At 48.8% G+C, this 13,338-nt stretch overlaps 1 protein-coding gene across 1 annotated transcript; it reads right to left on the reverse strand.

Annotated features, from left to right (window-relative positions):
- Positions 1 to 7,556: 7,556 nt before the first annotated feature.
- Positions 7,557 to 8,525, reverse strand: LOC119565184 (olfactory receptor 51G2-like). Its single transcript, XM_043526731.1, has one exon. It carries the CDS (start codon positions 8,490 to 8,492, stop codon positions 7,557 to 7,559), a length of 936 nt encoding a protein of 311 aa, XP_043382666.1. The 5' UTR covers positions 8,493 to 8,525.
- Between the last annotated feature and the right edge of the window lie 4,813 nt (positions 8,526 to 13,338).

Below are 13,338 nucleotides of genomic sequence, written 5' to 3' on the forward strand. Positions count from 1 at the left end.
CATGGGCAGATGTAAGGGAGGGGTTCCTGAGCTACCGTGCAGTGCCTGCCCTCTAGCCCCATCACTGTGTCACCCCAACGGTCCAGATGAGTCCTCGGCCACTGCACAGAAAAGCTGCAAAAGAAACAGCTTCCAGCCTTTCCCCTTCACTTTGCATTTTAAAGAGAGTGAAACCTGCCAACGTACCCAATTCCTGCTAGAAGGGGAGCCGCTGACACCAGAGATTTTCACCCTAAAGGACCAGGAGCCACTGGAGAGGTAGCACTGGCCGCAGGCAGTCTCTGCTCAGACAGGGCGGCAGGTGTCTTTATGAAGCGTGCCTGAATATTCCCTTGGGGCCACCTGGCCATCAGGGAACCTCAGCTGCTCGGCTTCGTGTGCACCAGCTTTAACCGCCATCACATCCAATGACAAACGGCAGGAGGCCAAATCACAGGGGACGCGTGGTGATGCTGCCCAAATGGACTGTAGCACAAGCCCTGCTGCAGGCTCTGCTCCTGGAATCTGGGCTTGTCATCACTGTTCCTATGGTTCCTATTAATCCCACGGCTACCTAGAGAGTCACTGAGTGGTGACAATGATGATGTCATCTCTGTGATCTTGCTGAAATAAAATTAATAATAATAATAACAATGATAATAACATAGGGCTAGATTTCTCCCCAGCAACCCCCTTTCCTGCATTACAAACCCAGGGTGCAGGCCAGGGAAGAGAGATTCTACAAGCCTCCCTACATGGAAATGTCCCTCGGATCGTTTTGGGGGGGGGTCCCCTTCCCTTCTCCCTGAGGAATGAAAAGGGGGACCCAATATCCAGGGATGCCCAAAGTTAGGCATAGATCTCAGTGATCCACTGGTAGCTAGGCCCCCCACCCACAATCTCTGGGCCTCCACAACTGCTCTGGGACCCTCTACAGCTCCCTCTAGCACAGGCTAATCAGAGATGTGCTGCCAGGGCCTGGCACAGCAGCCACTGCCCACACGATCTACTCGGGGTGTTGTACAGGGTGGAGGGGGTTGTACAGGGTGGAGGGGGCTGCACAGAGATGGGAGGGCTGGTTAGAGTAGCTGCTGGGCACAGTACCCAGCCATAGACTGCTCGGGAGGTTTTGACATTTCCGTACCCAGAGTGCAGCCAGAGACTCTGTCAGTGCAACCTTCATCTACGTAATGAGGAAGAGGCAGATGAAAAGCCTCCAATTTCTCTTGGGGATCCAGGCACCTGCAGATGGGCAGCATCTTGGGAGCTGAGCTTACAGAGAAAATTGATCGTCCATTTTCTATGAAGACTCACCCCAAAACATGGATGAAAAGCAAACATTTGAGTTTGCGTCATAATTTTGCATGGGGGAAAACACTCTGTTTTCCAGCTCAGCTCTAGCTCAAATCATGAGCCTCCGTGCCAGGTGCTACAGGACCACACCCCTATGTGGAATCACTAGCCCCTTGTCGGTCTCCCACACTCAGCAGCCCCTGGACATCTCGTAGCATGGCTACGCCAGCAACATAACAGAGGGTGGCCCTGGAAATGATTTGTCTGCAGCAGCTCATGCATCAGTGGCACAAATGCAGAACATAACAAAGGCCATATTGGGTCAGACCAATTGTCCACAAACGAAGGCACTGAGGGTTGGTTAGTGGACATTGCTGGTCACACAGTCCAGCACTGACAGAGACGCTCTTTCCCTCGGCACTGGGATACAGAGGCCCCTGTTATAAGGAACAGTAGTATACCACAGAGAGCCGGACATAACAGCGATGGGCTCGCATGGTCACTGGGTACCTGAGGCACAGCTCAGAGAGGCTCTCCTCATATTTAGGCATAAGACATGCACATGCAGTTAAGCAAGGCCATCCACATTTTTAATAGAAAGGGGCATGATCAAAGCTCACCTTCAAATGCCTGCTCCGAGCTCTCTCTTGGACCCAAACAACCCCCTCCCCCACATTCAGCTCCCCCCAAACTTGGTGATGTTGGAAATTTGGACACAGGGTGTGAGGTCTATCACCAGCACTAGAGAGGCTCTCAGTGCTCATAGAGTGGGTGAGGGTCAGGATCAGACTGAGGAGTAGCCCAGCAGGGCTCTGGTCGGCTAGGCACCACTCTCCAGATCCTTCGCTCTCTGAAATCACATCCTGATTCCCCCTCTTGCTGCCAAAGAATGCTGTGCTAATGACAGGTCTCAGCACCAAGGGGTGTTGGGAAGGTTCAGGGTCTCCACCCAGTACCCCAAAGCACCTCTATGAGGCATACAGAGTTGAAATCTCTCTACTTCATGCTGATTAGGCCTCAACTGGAGTATTGTGTCCAGTTCCAGGTGCCACATTTCAGGAAAGAGGTGGACAAATTGGAGAAAGTCCAGAGAAGAGCAACAAAAATGATTAAAGATCTAGAAAACCTCTGAGGGAAGATGGAAAGAAGTGGGTTTGTTTAGTCAGGAAAGGAGAAGACTGAGAGGGGACATAAGAGTTTTGAAGTACCTAAAAGGTTGTTACAAGGAGGGGGGTGAAAAATTGTCCTCTTTCCCTTTGATAATAGGACAAGAAGCAATGGGCTTAAATTGCAGCAAGGGAGGTTTAGGTTGCACATTAGGAAAAACTTCCTAACTGTCGGAGTGGTCAACCACTGGAATAAATTGCCTAGGGAGGTTGTGGAATCTCCATCATTGGAGATTTTTAAGAGCATGTTGGACAAACACCTGTCAGGGATGCTCCAGATGGTGCTTGGTCTTGCCATGAGTGCAGGGGACTGGACTCGATGACCTCTCGAGGTCCCTTCCAGTCCTATGATTCTGTGAAAATGGGTGAATGTGATCCAGAGGGATATAGGTCTGGAAGTGACCTCATGGCTCCATGAGCCCGGTCCCTGCTATGGCAGGTGACCCTGGCATATTGCCTACTTTATGCACCTGTCAAGCTCCACGTTAAAACCAGCTGGGTTGTTGGCCCCACACTGCTGCTGTTGGGCAGCTGTTCCAGAACCTCCCTCCACGCATGGTCAGAAACCTCCTTCTCCTCTCCAGCCTCAGTTTGCTCCTGGCCAGTTTCTCCCCATTTCTTCTTGGGCAAACACTGTCCTTTAGCTTCAGGAGCTCGGTTCCCCCCTTGGTTTTTACTCCCCTGGTGTATTTATAGAGCAATCCAATCCCTTCTCAGCCTGCCTTGTGTTAGGCTAAAGCAGCCAAGCTCTTTCAGTCTCCTGATCAGCCAGGCCCTCCATTGCCCTGACGATCCTAGCAGCCGTTCTCTGCCCCTGTTCCAGCCTGAATTCTTCTTTCTAGCATAGGAGTGAGCAGAATTTTACACAGTTTGCCAGAGGAGGTCTCACCAGGGCCTTGTATAGTGATATTCATAATTCTCTATCTTGCCTAACACATTCTAGGACCTCATGCCTCTTGTTCAAAGCCACATCACATCCGTGACTCACAGTCATCCTGGGACTGACTAATACACCCACGTCTTTCTTCTCCTCTCTCGTTTCCAACATACCCTTGGCTGTATAAACAGGTGTGTAGTGACTAGAACGAGGGAGGTGATCTCAGGTCTCTATATGACATTGTTGAGACCAGGGCTGGAATACTGCACACCGGTCTGGTGCCTAGATTGAAAAATTGGAGTAATGTAGCCAGACAGCCAGCCCCCCCCCCACCCCCCGCAGACCAGCATTGCTGGGAACACAAGATGAAGCCAGAACAGGGCACTTAACATAAATTCCAGCACAGCCTTTGAAGCTGTGAAAAGCACAGGTGTGCTGCTACAATGTGCCTCTGGGAACATATACAACGATTAGGCTCACAGCAGGCAGGGGAGCTGTGACAGATATGGCTCTTAGCCCCTACTAAATAGCATGATGCACACACACCAACATCCTAGGTGGGAAAATATTTACCCTAATAAAAGGAATGTCCGGTAGTCGAAACTTATTGTTTCTCTCCCTTGCAAGTGTGAACTACTCTTGCGAGAGCTGGCGTCACCCAGACAGACCAGCCCCAATTTGGCATAAGAAAGGAGAAAGAGAATAAAGGAGTACAGAGGTATAAGTAGGGGACCTACAGCACCATGATTTTTGAGTGCTTTTCACTATCTATCTGCTGGTCAGATAAGTGACAGCCTCCCAAGGCTTCTGCAGCTAAGAGGGTCCCTAAGCCTTGTCCCTTATTCGTCTTTCCGCGGAATTGAGTGACCGATCCTGGCTTGGCACCGCTGGAATCGAGAGATGCAAGGAGGGTAAGAAGCACCCACACCTGATCTCCTATCTTTAGTGTACACATATTTTGAAATAGAGCTCTATACTTTGTTTTCTTTCTTTGGGATTGTGGCTTCAGTTTTGTAACTTGTTTGTGTGTGTAACATCTCTACATTTAAATAAGTAGGCACTAGCAATTTTGTAACCACATGATTAGAATCTAGTTTAATAAATTTTGGTAACCATTTGTGCATAAGCCTGACTTGTTTCTCTGGTTTACTGTAAAGCAGCCAACACAATTAAAGAACCTCAGCCGTTTTGGCTATAAAGCCTGGCCATTAGGTGAGAGTACTAAGAGCCTAGCGTTGAGTTGTGCCGCCTCCACGGGGCAAACTCTTGGGGCACCTGTCAGTCAATCCTGACTGCCCGCTGCGAAGGAGCTCTGAGCTCTAGCAGTTAAAGTCACGGGTGTTTAGGACCTTGGGGCATCCGTCAGCCTAGCCCGGGCTGCCCGCCGCGAAGGGACAGTGCATCCTAGCGGTTAAAGTCACGGATGGTATAAAACGGGCATAACTGGCACCTCACCAAACATCCTTGGCCATCGGCTAACAAGTGGGTGGAGAAAAGAGCCACAAAAATGACTGAAGGGCTGGAGCAAATGCCGGACAGTGGAGACTTCAAGGGCTGAGACTGCTTAGCTTACTAAAAGTAAGGTGGAGAGCTGACTTGATAACCGTGTACAAGCACCTTCACAGGGTCCAAATACCAGCTACTAAGGGGATCGTTTATCAAGCATGGAAAGTTATAATAAGAGCCAATGGCTTGAAACTGAAACCAGACCAACTAAATGTGGACATGAGGCACACCTTTTTAACATCCAGGGTGTTTAACCACTGGAACAAACTCCGCAGGGAGGTGGTGGATTCTCCTGCTATCTCCAAACCAAGACTGGATGCCTTCCTGGAAGATACACTTTAGATAAACGCAAGTGATGAGTTAGTCAGACAAGGTAATTGGGTTCAAGACAGGGGTAAATGGGTGAAATTCTCCAGCCTGTGATATAGAGGAGGTCAGACTAGATAAGTGGTTCTCAAACTTTTTGATTGCGCCCCCATGTCTTTGTGTCTGTAAGAGGGTAGCGCCCCCCGCCCCCCCACCGACCACCACCACACAAATACATATAGTGATACATGTGGGGGCGGGGCTCCACTTGAATCAGTTGTGGGTTTTTTCTGTTGCATGAATGATCCAATGATCCACTGTAATAAGAGCAAAACAAAACTGTGATTGTGGTCCCTGCTTCCAGTGAAATACGCACACTGTGCCATAGCAAACGGATTCACATACAGATGGCACCGACTTTCTATCATGCTGTGCAAACCTAACAGAAATCTGTCAAAATACACAGCACCGCGTAGAATCAAACGCACAGCGCCATCTGAGGACTGGATCTGACTGGAGGAATTAGCGTGGCTAGTTACTCATTGCTGTGGGTAAAATGTGCAGTCAGGTTTTTCCCCGAAAGCTTCTCATGCCCCCCACACCGGAATACATTCTGCACACCCCAGAGAGGCCCAGCCCCCAGTGTGAGAACCTCTGGACTAGATGATGTAACGGCTCTTTCTGGCCTTAAATTCTATGACTCTATGAATCATTGTCTTGAGTGGATAGTTATGTTGGATCCAATTTGAACAAGTTGCTACTTTGAATGCTGACAGGCACTCAGCCAGGAGAGACGCTGGCCAATTGGACACCTCAGTCTCTTCCCTTCGGGTGTTTGTGACCAGAGCTACACAGTCACCCCCAGCTTCTTTAAAAGTAGTAGATTTATTGGCAAATCTCACAAAGCATTCGAGAAAATGGTTTGAAAATACCAGGCAGCTGTCACATGTCTACACTCAGCTATCTCACGTCTCACTACAAGCTAAGTTAGACAGGCTTTGCTCTGGAGATAGAGGAATAGAACTGGCCCAACTTACATTCTTTTCGGATGCCAAGGAGCTCTTGGGACCCAGCCTAGTTTCCCTGTGTCCCTGAGAGCATCTTCCCATCTGTTTACCCCTTTCTTGTGGAAGCAGCCTTTGCTGAAACCTGTGTGAGCCTGGGTCCAGTCACGGCAGTGCTCAGCCATGTCCATATTCCAGGGCCTAGGTGTGAAGCTCACCTTTGCCCTCAGGTTGCTGCCGCAGACATCAAGGGGCTAAACTCATGGAGCTTCCCAGAAACCCGCTGTCCAAGGCGGCTGTGATAAGAAGCCTTTTATACACCAGTGTCAGAGGTGGAACCCTGACCTAGCCCTGATCTTAGGGTCTCTGAGTATCTGAGCCCTTTGAATGTATTTATGCTCCTGTCACCGCTGTGGGGCAGGGCAGGGCTATTATCCACCTGTGCAGAGGCTCAGAGACAGCCAATGGCTTGCCCACGGTCACACATGTCAGGAAATCAAACCCAACTCTCTTGAGTCACAGAGCCGTGCCCAGACCACAGGACCAGCCTTCCAGCCATCTGAGCAGTGACAGGCCTGGCTGGATTGTCTGCTGTGCCAGAAGAGCTCCCCCCTGCGCTGCAGAGAGCATGGAGAGCAAGGAGCCAGGTACAGTGGTTTGACTCGTTGGCCTGTTCTCCCCCTGAGCAGAGTTTAGGGCAGCCTGGGGGCTGGGCTGGCCTCCGCCCTTTAGTATCGGCTTCCAAGAGCACAGCCCACTCTGGCCAAGTCCCTGTAGACAGGGGCCACCCCAGAGTGTCCCCTTGGGGCCTGAGGTAGCCCTGCTCTACCTTTCCCTCTAAGATCCTTGCAATGATTTATGCTCAGGCTGGGACACTTAAAAAAGGAGCCCCCTTTCTGGGGTTGCATTAATTCAGTCTTCTCCAAAACTCAAGGTCTCCTAACCCCCAGGTCCTTAGTTCACGAGCCCCCCACCACCTTGCTAGCTGGGGCCAGCATTGGTTCAAACGTCCCACATCCCTATTCCTCTTTTTCCCCTGAAGCCCCGCCCCCTGTCCCATCTCTTCCCACTAAGCCCTTCCCCCTGCTCCTCCACTTCCCCTGATGCTCTGCCTCCCAGCCTGCCCAGAGTCGGGCCATGGTAAGAGCTGCCCCAGGAGCACAGGTTGTTGTGGGGAACCCTGGACTCTCCACTTTCCCTGGGTTGTACATCCTGGGGGGGGAGGCATCAAATGTGGAGGGTCTGGGGCTCCTCACAGTGGCTGTGGCTCTCTGGGCAGCTCTTACCACAGCCTGGCTCTGGCTTCCAGCCTGGAGACAGGGCAGAGGGAGGGACCTCCAGGGAAGAGGATCCAGGATGAAATAGGTGGCTGTGTTTTTTGTCTCCCGTGCCTCCAGCCCTGGAGACAGGTGATGAACTGACCCTTCACTTGACAAATGCCCTGATTATCCTCTCACGAAGATGTTTGCTTTTCACGCTGTACACAATTGGATTTATCAGAGGTGGGACCAGCAAGTAGACATAGCCCAGGACTGTTTGAAGCAAGTGAGAAGAGCTATTCCCGAATCTGTGTGTCACAGCCAGGCCAATGTCTGGTGTGTAGAAAACCAGGATGGCGCAGAGGTGGGAGACGCAGGTGTTCAGGGCCCTGAGGCACTCCGTGTGGGACGCGATGCTCAGAACTGTTTTGAGGATCATCACATAAGAGAGAAAGATGAGCAGCGAGTCCAATCCTACCGTTAAGAGTGTAGTACACAAGCCATAGATACTGTTGACTGTGATGTCTGAACAAGCCAATTTCATGACCTCCTGGTGCAGGCAGTAGGAATGGGAGAGGATATTGGCTCGACAGAATCGGAACCGTTTCAGGAGAAAGGGTACTGGGAATATTATGGCCACCCCTCTTAGCACAGCTACCAGTCCCATCTTGGTTATTCTTGGTGGAGTTAGGATGGCAGCATATCTCAGTGGTTTACAGATTGCAATGAAGCGGTCAAAGGCCATCAACAAGAGAATGGAGGATTCAAATTTTGCAAGCGAGTGAATGAAGAAGAGCTGGGCTAAACAAGCGTCGAGGCTGATCTCCCTAGAATTGAACAAATATATGCCCAGTATCGTCGGTATGGTGACTATCGATAAACCAAGGTCTGTGATGGCCAACATGGAAAGGAAAATGTACATGGGCTCATGGAGACTTGGATCTGTTTTTATAATGAACAGAATGACTGAATTTCCTACTATTGAAATAACATAGATTAAGCAGAAGGGGATAGAGATCCACAGATAGACGTCTTCCTGCCCAGGTATCCCGGTGAGAAAGAACACTGCAGAGTTCAAGTTGGTGTCATTGACAGCTGACATAATGTCCTGGGCAGGTCCAAGGAGTTCTGAACTTTTCTTTCTGAAAGGAAAATGAACAGGAAACTAGATAATATTTAGCGAAACATCTTTCTGCTCTCAGTGCAGGTCTAGAGATTCCCAGGAGCTCAATGAAGATCAGCAAAAGCATATCCTTGGATCCCAGGATAGGAAGATAGGCACTGCCAGACTGGATCAGACCTGTAGTCCATCTAGCCCCCTATCCAGTGGCCAGTTACAGATGCTGCAGAGGAAGGTGGAAGAAGCCCTGCAATAGGCAGCTATGAATGACCTGCTCCTAGGGAAAGTTTTCCCCTGACACCCACTAGTTAGACATCTTTTGCAGTGTGAATCAAGAAAGTGTATAGCCCTTCCAAGACTCTTCTTTAAAAAATCCTCACAACTGTAATTGGATTTTCTAGGTTACCCATATAAACATCCCCTCCCTCTTTGAATCCTGCTAAGCTCTTGGCCCCTTTGATATCTTGTGGCTGGGAGTTCCGCAGCGTATTTGAGCACTGTGTGATTTTACAATTGTGACCTTCCCACAGACACCCTTTCTGGCCCACAACTTCTGAGCGGGGCCCATTGTACCATGACAGGTGTATAAACACATGGCAAGTGCATGGTAAAAATAGCCATTGCATTTATCTGTCCTGCACTGAAGCTATTTATAAATGTGTTTCTTTACCTCATTATATGTACATTCCTTATTTGCTCCACTCCTGACAGTTCAAATTATGCCACTGCCTGTTTGCAGTACATGGGATAAATTCTTAGGTCCAGGTTCTTAATTCAATAAAATTGACTTCAATCGCATTACTCCAGATTTACATGTGTAATTTTGATCAGAACTGGGCTCTATTAACTTTCCCTTAACTAAGGTTCCCATTAATACACTCTGACCCCCAAGAATCCCTCCACGGGAAGCTGGAGTGCGTGGCCTGGCCAATGTTGCCTGACTCCAGAGAGTTTGATCATCCTACAAGCTTCCCTTCATCCGCACGGGACCGGCATCCTCTCTCCATCCAAATGTCTGTAGATATTTTTTGGTAAGTTACAAGTTAACACAGACAGTTACTTCAGCGGGGCAGAGGAGGGGATGGTGTCCCAAATGGGTGAATATGCAAACACTAGGTTTACACTAATATCCAGTTCAGTGTGTATATACTTGAGCCATGGTCTGTAAGAGAAAATGGCATAAATTGCATACAACCACTATTACACTCCCCTTTCAGCTCTCGTCTTTGCCTAAACACAGACCAGCAGTTCTCTTCTCTCAGGCCTTTTTGAAAAGTCTTGTACAAGTCTTGCAGAGTGATTGAATGCACGACCCTGAATATAAGTGTTAGAAACAACTTCTGCTCAGTTACCAGTGGACAGGATCATACAACTGATAACTGAACAAAGAATCAAGAGCACAAACCCATTCCACACAGTATTTGCAATACTTTTGACATACTTTCTAAGGAAAAAAACATTATGCAGTAAAGTTTCCACTGCTCCTTCCTGCAGAGATTCCAACAACTCTGCTGCTGGCTTTCGATATTCATTCATACCATGAAAGTTTGGTTTGTAATATTTGTATTACAATGAAAACTTTTGGCATAACAGTTACACATCTGTACTTTTGCACACATGTCAACCCGTTCTTTCCCCTCTGATCTTCTTTCAGAGGTGATTTCTCAGGTTAGAGTGGGAATTAAAAGGTAGTGTCTGTCATCTGGATTTCTTCAGAACCTGAAAAGATCGCAGCATCTCACCCCTCAATCAGTCACTTGTCAGCAAACAAAAGTCTAGTAGCTCCCCTGTCCCTGGGTTAATAGCTGACTGGGTCTCCACAGGTTCTCTTCTGTCAGTCTGTAGCCTGTATCCGGAGTGGCTGCAGGCATTGTGGTCAGCATAGAAAATATTCATTCCCGGAACTCTCACTCTCTAGTAGATAGGGACCACAGCACCTGTTATTCAGCCACGATGACGGTTTGCAGGAACTGAATTTCAAAGTCAAATGCTCTCTCTCTCTCTCTCTGACAGTCTAGCTACGGTATTTATAAAATACTTAGCCCCCGATAATGGCATTGGGTCAGACATGGAGTGGAGCTGCCATAATGAATGTGGATGTTAAACCCAGTTCTTGGGATGTTTGCTGTATAGCGACATTGGGTTAACTATGGGGACATTTATGCTATGGCTATAGCCTGTGAAACCAGTCTGGCTCATCTTAGTTTAACAGCCGGCTGGTGGGGAAAAAAGCAGGAAGGGAAGCAAGAGCTGAAGAAAAGCCATCGTTCAGTCAGCACTTCAGGCAAGCTCAGAGACAACTCTGGAGCTACAAGCTGGGAAGAGCCTTTTTGTGGGCTCCAGCCACGTTACACAGCTTGTTTTGCCAGCACTGGGAGTCTGCCCAGAGGTGGGGCAGCTGTTACTGAGAAGCTCTTCAGACTGACAGGCACAGACCGCGCTGGGGAAGTCTGAAGACCCTCGGCCTGCCTGGGTCCCCGTCAGAGTGAGAGGGCTTGAGGTCAGAGACACCTATAGACTGTTTTTTGAAATCCCTCTTATTCACAGAATCTCAGAATCATAGGTCTGGAAGGAACCTCGAGAGCTCATCAAGTCCAGTGCCCTCAACTCATGGCAGGACCAGCAACATCTAGACCATCCCTGACAGGTGTTTGTCCAACCTGCTCTTAAAAACCTCCAGTGATGGAGATTCCACAATCTCCCTAGGCAATTTATTCAAGTGCCTAACCACCCTGACAGTGAGGAAGTTTTTCCTAATGTCCAACCTAAACCTTCCTTGCTGCAATTTAAGCCCCTTGCTTCTTGTCCTAGCATCACAGGTTAAGGAGAATAATTTTTCTCCCTCCTCCTTGTAACATCCTTTTAGGTACTTGAAAACTTTTATCATGTCCCATCTCTGTGTTCTCTTTTCCAGACTAAACAAATCCAATGCTTTCCATCTTCCCTCATAGGTCTTTTTTTCTAGAACTTTAATCATTTTTGTTGCTCTTCTCTGGACTTTTTCCAATTTTGTCCAAATCTTTCCTGGAATGTGGCGCCCAGAACAGGACACAATACTCCAGCTGAGCGTGGAATAGAGCAGAAGAATTACTTCTCGTGTCTTGCTTACAACATTCCTGCTAATACATCCCAGAATGAGGTTTGCTTTTTTTGCAACAGTGTTACACTGTTGACTCATATTTAGTTTGTGGTCCACTATGACCCCTAGATCCCTTTCCACAGTACTCCTTCCCAGGCAGTCATTTCCCATTTTATATGTGTGCAACTGATTGTTCCTTCCTAAGTGGAGTACTTTGCATTTGTCCTTATTGAATTTCATCCTATTTACTTCAGATCATTTCTGCAGTTTGTCTGAATCATTTTCAATTATAATCCTATCCTCCAAAGCACTTGCAACCCCTCCCATCTTGGTATAATCTGCAAACTTTATAAGTGTATTCTCTATGCCATCAACTAAATCATCGATGAAGATATTGAACAGAACAGAACCTAGAACTGATCCCTGTGGAACCCTGCTCATTATGCCCTTCCATCTTGATGTGAACCATTGATAACTACTCTCTGGGAATGGTTATCCAGTCAGTTATGCACCCCCCCCCACCCTTATAGCAGCTCCATCTAGGATGTATTTCCCTAGTTTGTAAATGATTATTCTCCCATGTTACGCTTTATTCCGACTGTTCAGATTAAACAGAATTTTAGCTCAAGAAGGCTGGCTGGTCATTCATCTCACCGCTAGTCACGGACTCCCAAAGGGAAGAACCACAGGAGCTGAGCCCACTCAGACCTGCTCAGCAAGCACATTCGGCTCATAGTATGCTGTAGCCCAGAGCCCAGTGTGAGGGTGAGTGGATCGCGTGATTCCACCCCACGAGAGGGAAGGCTACGACACTTGACATCTGGCACTCGGAGACCAGAGGAGGGGCAGAGATGCTAGTAGCCTGGAACGCTGAGGAGTATCTTCAGGGCAGAAATGCTGAAGCCCTCAGCCAGTCTGGACACAGAAATTTGCCCCATGGGACCTGTTCCCAGAGAGAACTGTAGCTCTGGATTCCTGTGTTCACAATCAAGCCAGAGAATAAGACCCTTGAAAATGCATTTGTGATTAAATTTTTAGGAGCAAATAAACCTGAGGTGATTTGGGAACTAGTCACTGACATTCTATGGAGTCTCCGCTCACTCATCACCTGGCAGGATCGGGCCCACAGCACACGGCACCTCTCAAAATGGGAGCCCTGGAGAAACCCTGACTTGGTGCATCAGGGTTTTAACACTCCAAGTTCACTTTGAGTGTCAGGTTTCTGTGGAGGTTGAATAACCCACCATGAAGCATGGGCAGATGTAAGGGAGGGGTTCCTGAGCTACCGTGCAGTGCCTGCCCTCTAGCCCCATCTCAGCGTCACCCCAACGGTCCAGATGAGTCCTTGGCCACTGCACAGAAAATCTGCAAAAGAAACAGCTTCCAGCCTTTCCCCTTCACTTTGCATTTTAAAGAGAGTGAAACCTGCCAACGTACCCAATTCCTGCTAGAAGGGGAGCCGCTGACACCAGGACCAGCCACTGGAGAGGTAGCACTGGCCGCAGGCAGTCTCTGCTCAGACAGGGCGGCAGGTGTCTTTATGAAGCGTGCCTGAATATTCCCTTGGGGCCACCTGGCCATCAGGGAACCTCAGCTGCTCGGCTTCGTGTGCACCAGCTTTAACCGCCATCACAGCCAATGGCAAACGGCAGGAGGCCAAATCACAGGGGACGTGTGGTGATGCTGCCCAAATGGGCTGTAGCACAAGCCCTGCTGCAGGCTCTGCTCCTGGAGTCTGGGCTTTTCATC

Source organism: Chelonia mydas, chromosome 1, assembly GCF_015237465.2.
Source record: "Chelonia mydas isolate rCheMyd1 chromosome 1, rCheMyd1.pri.v2, whole genome shotgun sequence".
Lineage (NCBI taxonomy): Eukaryota > Metazoa > Chordata > Testudines > Cheloniidae > Chelonia > Chelonia mydas.